Genomic DNA, 13,382 nt, shown 5'->3' with positions numbered 1-13,382 from the left:
TTTTAGTGAGATGTAAAATAAAAAATCTACCTTCCAGGATTGTAAGCCTGGTAAGTAGAGCTAACTATAGCACCTGCAAAACTATAACAACACTGGACTTTGAATATCTACACCCCAGCTAAAGCAGTGCTTCCCAAGGTGGCTACTAGCCGTAAGTGGAGGGAGCATTAGCTGAGCTACCAGCCTGCTTGTAGAGGTCTAGGTCTAGAGCACAGCTTACAAAAGACGACTACTAGCTGTGGCCTTAGCTAGATCAAGCTGGAAGGTAGACATCTACTAGCTATATAGTAGTTGCGTGTTTCCTGGGACATAATGAACGTCACATTGCTGTGCTGTTCACAGCTTGCTCCGGAGTGCACTAATATATTGTGCTGGGCTAAGCCCTTTGTTTATAAGTGCACATTCAGAAACACATAGCCAAATTAACCACAATTGATGACATCGCAATATTTTAGTCTTGATACGTCAAGCCAACGTGACTGTAGGATGCATAACTAAAAGAGCATGGACTAGTAAAAAAAAAAAATCCTGTTCCCACCACTCTGCACACCTTTAAAGTGAAGCTTTCTTTGACTGCCCTCACAAATATGGTGTGGCTGCTGGCTGGGTCACTCAGTATCTCGGCAGATATATTTGTGGGTATACAGCAAAACCTCACTATAACAAAGTTTACGGGGAGCCAGAACTATTTCGTTACATTTATTACTTCGTTATATGAGCTACTGCATGTACTGCAACATGAATCTGTAAGGATTTTAAGGAAAGTTTCACTTGCTTCATTGCAGCCATTATTTATATCCCATTTTATTAACGAGGTTTGACTGTTGTTATGACTGCAGTAGATAACATGCTGTTTGCAATGTGCTAGAACGCGAGAGCCATGCTGAGAAGATATAGGACAGTCCCTACGCGATGCTGGGCACTGATAATTTTCCATAATGAGCTCCCCTCATCAGAGAAGAAGCACCACAAAGGGAAGAAAGAGTTGCCACTCCTGGGAAGGCATAGCTAGCATTCCAGCATAGCTTGTACTCGACTTAGTGAATAAATATAAAAATTATATGAAAATAAAGTTGTGAGCTTTGCGATGAATAAACAAACATTGCATGACATCACACATTGCATGGTACGAAAGTAAACAAAATTGTATGCATCATCATTACTCGTGAAGCATTTTAATGAATCACTTTGTTAAAGCTCTGCCCCACACAGATTCCTACATGTACATTGGATCTGTATATATTTACTTGGTTCATTTCATGAAACACACCTATCCTAGTAAAACGAGAAGAAAGGGGGTTAACCGAGGGGCCTGATTTTTATTAATCATATCATAAGAAGCCAACAAACACTGACACCAAGGAAAACATAGGGGAAATTACTTGTACTTAATAAATAAAATAAAGAAGTGATAGATTAGTGGAAATGAAGGTGGACAAAGAAACAACTTGCCGCAGGTGGGGAACGATCCCACGTCTTTGCATTACGTGTGCGAAGCTCTACCAATAGAGCTACTGCGGCGCCGTCTCCCCGTCCATTGTGGATCCACATGTCCTTGGTGTCAGTGTTTGTTAGCTTCTTATGATGTGAACCCTATCCTAGTTGTATTTTTCAGCTGCCTTAAAAATTCATCTGTTTTAATACAAATTAACAATTGATTTTGTCTCCAAGCTTAAAAAAAGTTTAACTCTGCAGCTCTATGTGCCAAAACCAAGACCAGATTATGAAACGTGCTGTAGTAGGTGACTGCAGATTAATTTTGACCAACTGGGGTTCCTTAATGTGCACCGAATGCATGGTACACGGGCGTTGTTGCATTTAGCTTCCATCAAAATGCGGCTGCTGCGGCTGGGATTCAATTCCGTGACCTCATGCTTAGCAACTCAGCATCATAGCCGCTAAGCCCCCACGAAGGGTGTGTCTTGGCTTATGCTTCCGAATGAAGGCATGCCACCCGAGCCTTTCTAGAGCTTGTTTTAGGACATTTAAGTGAACGATGCATGCTTATGTCCGCTATGAGTTTGTTTCTTCTTGTTATGGTGTGTGAAGACACGAAGAAAAGTGAAACCAGTCAAACACAGGAAAATAGCATCACTTGTTTTACAACTTTCCTTTTCGCATGTAACACACTTTAAAAATACTCTCGAACGACTTTTTGTAGAAATTAACGGAGAGCTACGGGGTCTGAGCTTCTGCTGATGTGTAACCATACCGAGTACTGCTGCAGCATGAGGCAGTGCTTCTGGGTGTTCAAAAAAGACGCTGAATAGACACAGGTTCTACATGCGACAGTTTTGTGTTTGCCCAGAAGTGGAAGGTGGAAGCCATAATATAAGTCAACCTGAGCACTCAGTTGCGTGTTTTGTCTTATTTAGCTGTTGTAAATAAGCTGTTTGTTTTCTCTTCTCCAGGTTAAACTAACGCAGAGGAAAATGTGAGACTTCTTTCAGAAGTGCTCTTGCTTGTGCACAATTTGCCTCAGATAGTTTTCCTTTTATTGCCATATAAAGTTGTCTATGAGTATAGCCACGCAGCAAATGGTAGCCTGTATTTTTCTGTTGAGACCTTATCCCTGTAGAGCAATACAAATATGCACAGTTAACCACACCTTTTTAAAATCCAATCGGGGCTCCGTAATTTAGTGGTGTTAATGCGAATAGCAGGTTCTCTCTTTTTTTTTTCGCCCACAGGACACACTTCATGTAGGATGCATACACACTTAATTAATCAATATTTACCTTTAGACACGGCACACAAGCAGCAACAAACTTGCAACAGCAGATGCTAAACCCCAACAAAACATTGTTTTTAGATCGCAGTGACATTGCTGTTACCGATCAGCCCCCGCTAGATGAACTTGTCTGAATAAACTTGCTCGAAGAAAGTACACCTCAAGCATGTGGTGCAGGCACCACTACAATTTCTATTTTGTGAACATTTTTTGCAATATTGCACAGCCCTATTTTTCAACGCTATAAACGTTTTTGTGAACAGTTCACAGAACTTGATGCTGCATTCATAGAACCGTAGGATTCCAAATATCTAAACTTTATGAAAAAGTAGTGAGCTGGCACGCATGGTTAACTGTGTGTGTACCTAAAATGCCTAGTTTCCTGAACTGACCTGTTCATGACGGTACGGAAGATTAACAGCTGGGCCGACATGTCACCTCAGTAATAGCAATCATCGAAGAACAACTACAAGCACTGTTCATGAACAAATATTTTTAGGAAAGACCAAAAGGCATCCCGTTTATCCTGTCTTCCTCGAAGTGTCATTAAGCCTCAACAAGCCCAACTTTCCACCCTATTTTGATTTATAGCAGCTAATGTCAGTGAAAATTTTAGTCTTGCAAATGTGTGTGAAAGAATGAGCAAAATTTCATGTAACTAGGTCAAGTGACAAAGGCTTTTAGCAACATCAGAAGCATAGATGGAGCAAATGCATTTTTCCACTCCGATAAGCTTAAATGTTTGAAATGAATACATCCTGGGACGCCATTCACATTCCCAATCGTTTTTTTGTAAATATATTTTTTGACCATGAAAAAGGAACTAAAATATGGCCCTCAACTTGGTTATGTTGTACCAGCACATGGTAACAGCCAGAAATTTGGCACATCTCCAGCTCGGTCATGTTGCTCTCTCAGAAAAGGAGGTTGGCTCAGACAAATCTGTCAAATTCTGCTTTCTACTGGTGGTCATCACAGATGTATGTGTCAAACTGGTCATACGAGAAGAAGGCGGGAAGAAATTGTAGAAGAGCTGTTTGGCTTGCTCGTAGGCACCAAGGAAGATGAAGCCCCCCACTGAAAGGGAGACTACTCTCGGAGTGACACCACTAAAAAGCCTGGAAAGGAAAATAAAAAAAAGGTTATTTCTTGATCTGGTGCAAAAGGGCTATACACATATGAAAACATTGTTCAAATCATTGAGAATGAGTGCTAAGATGAAGTACACAAAAAAATGCGATCCAGATTACGACAGGTGCCAGATTATGTGAAAATATTATGAGCAGCGTGTCCAAGAGATATTTGAAGCGTTTCTGATACACAAAAAAAGTGATGTGTTCGTCAGCACCATGTCACTTCTTCTGCGCAAGAAGGAAATGTATCTTTTATTATAGGTCTGATCTATGCTCCCAACCCCTTCTTTTCCTTCTTTTTGTTGCTTTTTCGAAGTGTGTAAAGTTCAAAGCAAGAAGCAATAAACTCACACGGTTGATAGTCCACACAATGTGTGCGTCGCTCTTTTCTATGTACACTGTCTGACCACTGGTCCTCAAGAATTTGAACTATGCTACACCAAACCCAAGTTTCCACCCTACTAGAATGAAAACAATTAATATCGACACGTGTACTTATTTATCTTTCATGGGGTGACTGCGTTTCAGCATCTAACAGATGTTATCACTCAGTGCAGGATGCGCCTGCATGTATCAGAAGTTTCTCGAACGTTATCGATGGTTTTGTATATCATCTGCTGTCACTGAATCTTGTGTAATCTGATTTGTGGGGCAAGTGTGTCGGCTTTTATACATGAGTAATCGAATATTCGAGAATAATCGCTGATGCCAGCATGACAAACAACAGTTCTAAAGCATCGCATAATAACCAAACAGTGTGCTCAACCACTTCACCAGAACCCCTACCAAGTTTTGACAACAGAATGTAAGTGTATAAGGCAACAGGTCGACGAAATGCTGCACGACATCACCCAGCCGTCGAAAAGCTTGTGGGCATCTCCTGTAGTCTTGGTGAAGAAAAAGGTCAGAACCCTACCTTTCCGCATCAATTATAGTTGACTGAACAAGATCGCGAAGTAGAACGTATACCCCCTCCCACGGATAGACAACACACTGGATCAGCTCTACAACGATAAATACTTCTCGTCAATGGACCTCATGACTGGCTACCAGCAAATAGAAGTCAACGAGAGGGATCGCGAAAAGACCTGCTACATAACGCCAGACGGCCTCTATGAGTTCAAGGTCACGCCATTCGGACTGTTCTCGGCGCTTGCAATGTTCCAGCGCATGATGGACATGGCGTTAACAGGATTGAAGTGGCAGACATGTCTTGTTTACTTGGAAGACATCGTCATCTTCACCGCAAATTTTGACAACCATTTTAGGCAGCTTGCGACAGTACTAAATGCCATCAAGTCATCATGGCTACCTCGAAAGCCAGTAAAGCGGTGCTACGCTTACGACAAGCTTTTGTTCCTGGGCCACATCATCAGCAAATCTGGAGTCCGCCCCAACATGCAGAAGACAGCTGCCATCGCAAAATTCCAGCAGTCCATCGACAAGAAGGCACTGCATCGATTCCTTGGCATGTACGCCTACTACAGGCGCTTTGTCAAAAACATTTCACACATCACTGAGCCACTGACACATCTAACTAAATCTGATGTCGAGTTCAAGTGGGAAATGCTGCAGGCCAACCCATTTCAAAAACTCAAACGATGCACGCAGTCACCACCGGTACTTGCGCACTTCAACAAAGACGCCGATACAGAAATCCACACTGACGCCAGTAGACAAGGCCTCGGTGCCGTCCCAGTCCAGAGGAAAGAGTGATGGGTTATAGCTTATGCTAGCTGGTTGATGTCAAAAGCGGAACACAATTAATCTACGACAGAAAAGGAATGCCTCGCCATCCTAAAACTTGTACAGCGCAATATAGAAAGGAAGAAACAAGCCGAGCTGACCAGATGAAAGTATAGAGCGCTCTGTTCTTTCATCTGACCGGCTCTGCTTGTTTCTTCCTTTCTATGAACAGAGTGCTTTGTTCTTTCATCTGGCCGGCTCGGCTTCTTTCTTCCTTTCTATGTTGCGCTGTACCAGTCTTAGGATGCAATATCAACTTGCCCAATTCTCAGCCCTAATGAGCCTCGCTATCATTTCGGCTACAGCAAAATTCTGCCCTTACTTATATGGCAGGCCACTCAAAGCCGTCAGCGACCATCACGCATTGTGTTGTCTAGCAAATTTAAACGACCCTTCAGGACGCCTGGTACGGTGGGGCCTCAGACTGCAAGAATATGACATCACTCTAATCTACAAGTCCGGATGAAAACACTCTGATGCTGACTGACTGTCTCGCGCTCCTATGGACCCGCCGTCCCAAGATGACCAAGATGAGGACGCCTTTTTAGGTAAACTGAGTGTAAACGACCTTGTCAAGCAGCAATGAGCAGACCCGGAACTCAGAAGCCTTGCGGAGTACTTGCAAGGCAAGAATGACTTTGTCCCAAGTGTATTTAGGCACGGATTGTCTTCCATTTTTCTTATAAAATGACGTCCTGGTGAAGAAGAACTTTCCCCAGCCCGCGCAAACTACCTTCTCATTGTGCCTGCAGCACTCCAGTCAGAAGTCCTGCACATCATGTACAATGATAACACAGCCAGGCACCTCAAGTTTTCCTGTACTCTCGCAAGAATACAAGAGAAGTACTATTGGCCATGCCTGACCGCCGATGTCACCCATTACGTCAAGACATTGCGAGACTGCCAGCGACGCAGGACACTGCCAACAAGGCCAGCGGGATTACTACAGCCAACAGTGCCTTTTTGCCGACCGTTTCAGCATATCAGGATGGATTTGCTGGGACTCTTTCTGACATCGACATCTGGAAACCAGTACCTTACCCAACTACTACCAACTACCTTACCCACTATGCCAAAACGAAAGCCCTTTCCAAAGTAGTGCAGCAGAAGTAGCCAAATTTTTAGTCGTGAACATCCTGCTGCGACTTGGTGTGCCAGAAGTTCTCATTAATGACAGAGGCATGGCTTTTAGAGCTGAGCTTACTCAAGCCATCCTGCAGTATAGTCAGACAAGCCACCGGAGGACCACTGCCTACCACCCATAGATAGATGGCCTAACGAAACGACTTAATTGACAAGACGCTTTCTACCCAATATATATGAGAGCGATATGTGCAAGCTATGCAAGTCTGTCTATGCAAGTCTGTTAGAGACACCTTTCAACATGTGGGGATGTCACGCCTAGCGAAGGACGAATCGCAACATAAAAGCGTAACGCTTCTTTATTCGGCAAATGATGTCAGCGGACGGGCATACCAACGCTACGTTCGTCACGGTAGCGGATGGTAGAAGGTGGCTTTTCTCAGCCCGGCAGCCTGTTTTTATAGCCACCATCGGTGACGAATACCTCGGGTGACATGGCGGTTGCGGAATACTTTATCGACCATGCAATCCAGTGTGCAGCTGTGGTATGCTTGGCCAGATGATAAGAGGGAAGGTGCGCAGAAATATGCGCAGAGTGTGTCGCCACATCACCCCCCCGCGGAGTGGAGAGCCCTCAGGGCTTGAAAAAATCTGGGCAGCGTACGCGACGTCCGCTGCGCGTAGTGACGGAAGCAGGCTGCGATGTCGGCGGTCGTGGATGGACGTCTGTGGGTGTGCTGGTATTCGCTGGTTCGGCGGAATCGGTGTAGGCCGGCTTCAGCCGGTCGATAGAGACGCGGATGGCGTTCCCTTTAATGCGCAGGGTGAAGGTTTTGTCGTCACGACGGATAACTGGGTAGGGTCCGCTGTAAGGTGGCTGTAAAGGCCGGCGGACGGTGTCGTCACGAAGAAAAGTGTGCGAGCACGTTGCCAGATCCTTGAAGACGAAGGGCGCGGTCTTACAGTGGTGAGCTGCAGGTGACGGGCGGAGGGTAGCGATAGTGCGTCGGAGCCGGGCGATGAAATCGGTGGGATCTGACGTCGCGGTGGTGGATGGCGGTGCAGCGAGAAATTCGCCTGGGAGGCGGAGAGGTTCCCCGTAGACGAGCTCTGCGGGTGTAGCCTGAATGTCGGGCTTAAAAGTGGCGCGAAGACCTAGGGTGACGGCTGGGATGGCTTCAGGCCAGATCACGTCCGGGTCACCAGATGTGGGGATGTCGCACCTAGCGAAGGATGAATCCCAACATAAAAGCGTAACGCTTCTTTATTCGGCAAACGATGTCAGCGGACGGGCATACCAACGCTACGTTCGTCACGGTAGCGGATGGTAGAAGGTGGCTTTTCTCAGCCCGGCAGCCTGTTTTTATAGCCACCGTCGGTGACGCATACCTCGGGTGACATGGCGGTTGCGCAATACTTTATCGACCATGCAATCCAGCGTGCAGCTGTGGTATGCTTGGCCAGATGATAAGAGGGAAGGTGCGCAGAAATATGCGCAGAGTGTGTCGCCACAAACACATGTTGTGGGGATGTGAAATATACCAAGATAAAATGGCAGTCCCCCCCGAAAAACTATGGGCGTGGTGGTCGGCCGTGCTGCTCAGCTCAGAACTCTAAGACGAACTTTGGGCCATCCAGCGAGCCAAGGAAGCCACACGGGAGCAGCAGCTCCCAGTGGCCATCTAGGCGGCCCCAGGCCTGGGCCTGCCGATCGCCGGATTCCAAATAAAGTTATCACATCACATCGCCGACGTGTTAGTGATGCACGTCAATGTCGAACACAAGACATGGGATGCCATGCTTTCGTTTGTCACATCTGCTTACAATACAGCAGTGCAAGAAAGTACACAAATCACACCGTTTAAGCTGGTTTACGAAAGGAATCCGACAACTCTTGCCGCCATGCTGCCACAGGTCAGAGACGAAGGATAGGTCGACGTCAATTCCTATCTCCAGCGCGCCGAAAATGCCTGACAGCTCACCCACATGCGCGTCTACAACCAGCAGAGGACCAACCTCTGGCACTACAATCTTCGACGACGCTACATTACATGGAATACCAGCGTGGTGACTGTTTGAATCTGTGCCTCGATATGCTGACGAGGACTCGGCGAGAAACTATTGCGATGCTATTTAAGACCCTACAAGATCATCTGACGTATTGGCACGCTGGACTATGTGGTCAGGCCAGACAGTACTTCGCAATTACAGCGGCGCTGCACACAATCTAAAGTAGTTCCCATGGTGAATCTTAAGCCCTTTTATACCCGCTGACGAACTTTGTTATTTTGTTGTGTCTTCACTATGGGTGTTCTTGTTGTTTGCAGCATTGGGATGATGCTATTCAAGCAGGGGGTATTGACACATGTACTGTTCATCTTTCAACGGGTGACCACATTTTACCGTCTAACAGATGTTATCGCTCAGCACAGGACGCACCTGCATGTATCAGAAGTTTCTTGAATGTTATTGATGGTTCTATCTGTTGTCTGTTGTCAGCAAATCTTGTGTTATCTGATTGTATGTGCGACGCAAATTGTGTAGTACTTTCTGGAAGACACGCAGGCACCAGCAATTATTCTGGAACCTTCGATGACTCATGTATAAAAGCTGACGCTGCAAGAAAGAAAAAAGCAAAAGAAAGAAAGAAGGTGAAGTTGAAGTTTGCACAGCTATAAATGAATATTTTGCTCTGGAATCTTCTGGCTTTTCTCTCTGGTTGCCTTATGCAGCCCATGGCTTTTGCAGCAGTGCACAAAGTTGGTGAGCGGAATACGGAGACGTACAAAAAGGAGAGCGATCGTGTGAAGTGTAGCGAAGGCAAGGAGAGAACACACTGCAGCTGCGTAGTTATGCATCATACACTTGTAACTTTGCTATATTATGACATCATTTAAAAAAACTCTGGCGACTGCATGTTCATTGTAAACTGGTACACAGCTGCCACTATACAGGACGTTTCACTTAACTTGAACCAAACTTTATTAATGATGGAACGGTACCCTTCATATGAATGAGACCAATAATATATTCTTCAAAGTCGTCATAAGACTATCTTTTAAGTGTAAGTAGTTAGCTAATTGGTTAAGTTTAATTATTCACTGTATTAAATACCCATTATAGGGCTTACGGCATATTCAAAAACTTCTGAAGTGTGCTCTGAAACACTGAATAAAGTTACTTCCAAGACAGTCCTTGCATGCTTATCTTTTACGGAGTATAAAGAAAGCCTGCCAGAAATGAAGTGATGTAGTTGCACTATTGTGCATCTGGATGACAGTGCTCTCAATCGTGTTTTTATAAGAACAAAAGCTACATGCACATCTTAAACATGAAGCCAACAAGTGTTTGAATCCACGTTCAGTGTGTGCTTACCTCTTGTCATTTAGGACCACAGTGGATAACATTCTCTGGAATAAATGTTCTCATATACGCTGGACGACATGGCCAATACCGTCTTTCTTTTACAACGTGCATGCACGTTTAATTCTGTTAAAACATGATTGAGAGCACTGCTATCCAGACACACAAAAGCACAGTTACACCATTTTTTCATACTTGATGGGCATTCTTCAGAGCCCAGAAAAAAGAACCACATCAGAGCTAACATGACGGAAACAACTTCCGTGAGTGCCTCCGAGTCCACTCTACAACCTTTAAAGATGTGGCTTATGCCCCCCAAAAAATATTATTTCTGCATAATTATGCATAGCTAATTAGCTAACTACTATTTCTAAATGTAGTCTGAGTAACTCAGGTGCACCAGTTTATTTTTGAAGTATGGTTCAAATTACATGAAACTCATGTTATAAAAAAATGTCGACCTCAGAGTGGCTTAGGGGCCCTTTAAGGCAGGCTCTTTGCACCAACAATGCAAAATCCATTCTAACAAAAATAAGAAATTATTCATGAGACAAGCATCAGCAGGTAATGTTAGTTACCCTGGTAACCCTTTCTCATGCCATACAGTCTTCAGTGCAGCATACATGCTCCCATCAGCTAGGTGGCTCGTTCGCTGCAGAGAGTTTATGGGGTATGAGCAATGACAAAAATTTATGAAATAGAAGCTGTTTTGATAATGCCGTAAACATGGCTAGCACATGCACCAGCAGCAAAGTTTACATGAAAAACTAGTGAAGACTCGTTTAAACAAAATGTGGTCTGTCCATGTTCAACACTGGCAACACAGATTTTTGCCTATTGACAGTTTCTACATACCACTTCTCACAAAGAAAAATCTCGAGGTTTTTCTCAACAAGCGAACCTACTTTAATGCACAGTGAACATTGATTAATAGAGCTTTATCGGCATTTTCACTGCAACATTCATTTGAAACTTGCTCTCAACTATCATAAATCATGTGATAATCTAAGTTTATTACATAATTCCCTAAAGTTATGGTTGCTAAAGTTCGTTTTTAAACTACACACATTATGCCTTATGTTATACTATGCCCTTTCTTCCGTTTGAATACCTTCATACTATTTTGTGGCTTTGGTGATGTGCTTGAAGTCTACAGCCACTGTTAAGTATTGACTTTGTATCTTCCAAGTCTTCTATTTTTTGCTGCATACAATCTTGTACACTTGTTTTAGAGGAGGTACCCGCCTTAGCAGTTTTACTTTGCAATTTCCATTCACAACTTTTTCAAGCAGCTTTTCGTAACATAAAATAGATCAATAAACTTGAAACTGAACTTGCACTACATTGACATGAAGCGAAAAAATCTTGCTGACCGAAATCCTACTCAAGTGCCCCTTCATGAGTGATTGTGGCCTAAAGTGGTTAGCTTTACAAGTTTTAAACATTACTTTAGGGAAAGAGCACAAATGTAATAGTGCTGCAACCAGCTAAGCAGCAACTGTATTTCAGCTTCCTATGAGGCTACTTCTGAAGTTATCCTTGATATGTTGTCTAGCTGCCCCATGCTTGAGCAAAAAATCATAGGGACTAGCAACAATTAAAGATATATGCACAGTTAGTGACTAGTAAGCTTTGTCTACCAGGCTCACTTAGGGAACAAATCATTGCCAGGACCAGTACCTCACTAATGTTACAAACACCTTAACTGTAGAGAGAGAGAGAAAAGAAACCTTTATTAAAATAAAGAGGAACTGCAGGGTCCTTTGACAGGCCCTGAGCGTGGGTAGAGTCCTCAGCCCAGGACCCCATGAGCCGCAGCTGCCCAGCGTGCTCTTACGACTAGATCGAGCTGGTCCCAGGAGCTGACACTATACAGCGAAGCTTCCCACTGCCGTGTGGATGGGTGCAGGATTACAGGGTTGGCACTCATGAACTGGCACGCTCGAGTGGCATGGTGGAGCGTGGCCGAGCCATTGCAATCTGGGCATTGTGTAGGTATAGCGCGAGGTACATGGCGTGATATAGTGTGTGGTGCGGAAAGGTGTTTGTCTGTAGCTGCCTCCACGAAACTGCTTCAGCGGGCAAGGGAGTCGTGCAGTGGGGGTACTTCCTGCACTGTAGTCTGTTGTGTTGAAGTATGGCATGAAATTGTTTTGCAAACTAGTTCCAAATTCTCCTTGTCACGATTGTCACACTGTGATGCTCGGTGAGTGTGTGCTCGAGCCGAGGCATAGGCCCTCGGATTCCCGGCGAGAGAATCGTGTCCGGGTGTCCATACTGTTGTGGCCGTTTCAGGGAGGGTAGATGTTCTTAACATGGCGATTGCTGTTCAGGAAATCCTACCAGCTGCGTAGTTATGACATGCCTTGTGTGAGTCCATGATTATTGTGATGTGTGTTTTTTGAGGGTCCATGGCCATGGCTGTGGCTCCGGCTGCCTCTCTAGCTCCTGTGGTGTTGATGCACTGTATCGTTGCTGCAGCAATCTCATGGAGGGTGCAGTCCATCACAGCTGACGACGTGGGCATCTCAGTCCTCATACCTGGCCATGTGTGTGCACCGCGCATCATGAGAATTGGCGCACTTCTTTTGTAATTCTCCCACGAGAGTGCATCAACTGTTGCATTCAGGATGCATATTCCTGGGTACCGATGCAATGTAGACACGCTCACAAATGTTCAAGGATATGTGTTGTAGATATACGCACTTCAAAAGCTGCAAAGTGTGCTTCAATTGACAGCACTAGTAATACATAAACTATTCGATGATGCTAAAATTTTCGAGCTTTTTCTACTAGCCACAATACCGCAAAGTAGTATCTGATAATCAAAGCAGATAACAGCACTCCATGGAGGCCTGGAGGAAAATTGATCTGGTAGTGTTTCTATCGATCTTCCAAGAAAGTAATAGCATGAGTACTTTCATGTCACAATGCAGTAGAAGGAAAGTTTAACCAAGCTGATTAAATTGCAATTGACGAGGTTCAAAATTGCTTCAAGGCAACACGGGAGATAGGAGACATGCTGTGTTGGAGAACCCCAAAATATCTAGACCATCAGCTGTTCTTAACTTTGAACCCAAGGCACAGCACTTGGACACTTCTGTTCTCCACCTACATCGCTATTTAGACGCCATACACACTTAAACAAAATGACACCCTCTGGGTCATATCTTGCCACACAACAATAATCGTCATCTGTCTTGACCGCATTTCCTTCCTTTAACGCTGCGAGCCCGGTACTTCCAAGTCACGAACCGCATGCGTGTTATCAGCATGACAGAGCGTTCTCGGCAGGAAAGTAGCGAGCATGCCATTTTCAAGGAAAT

At 44.6% G+C, this 13,382-nt stretch overlaps 1 protein-coding gene across 2 annotated transcripts in view; it reads right to left on the bottom strand.

The window, feature by feature from the left end:
• Window positions 1-3,500: 3,500 nt before the first annotated feature.
• The window catches only part of LOC135916341 (mitochondrial S-adenosylmethionine carrier protein-like), a 59,013-nt gene continuing 49,131 nt past the window's right edge, over window positions 3,501-13,382 (bottom strand). For both annotated transcript variants that reach the window (XM_065449679.1, XM_065449680.1), the window contains exons 8-9: window positions 10,635-10,708; window positions 3,501-3,849 (exon numbers count right to left, since the gene is read on the bottom strand). In XM_065449679.1, the coding sequence (XP_065305751.1) occupies window positions 3,633-3,849; window positions 10,635-10,708 (291 nt within the window). In that variant the 3' untranslated portion in view covers window positions 3,501-3,632. The remainder of the gene's footprint in view (window positions 3,850-10,634; window positions 10,709-13,382) is intronic.

The sequence above is a fragment of the Dermacentor albipictus genome, chromosome 5 (genome assembly GCF_038994185.2).
Source record: "Dermacentor albipictus isolate Rhodes 1998 colony chromosome 5, USDA_Dalb.pri_finalv2, whole genome shotgun sequence".
Lineage (NCBI taxonomy): Eukaryota > Metazoa > Arthropoda > Arachnida > Ixodida > Ixodidae > Dermacentor > Dermacentor albipictus.
The sequence above is the reverse complement of the archived record's forward strand: the minus strand, read 5'-3'. Positions and strand labels throughout refer to the sequence as shown.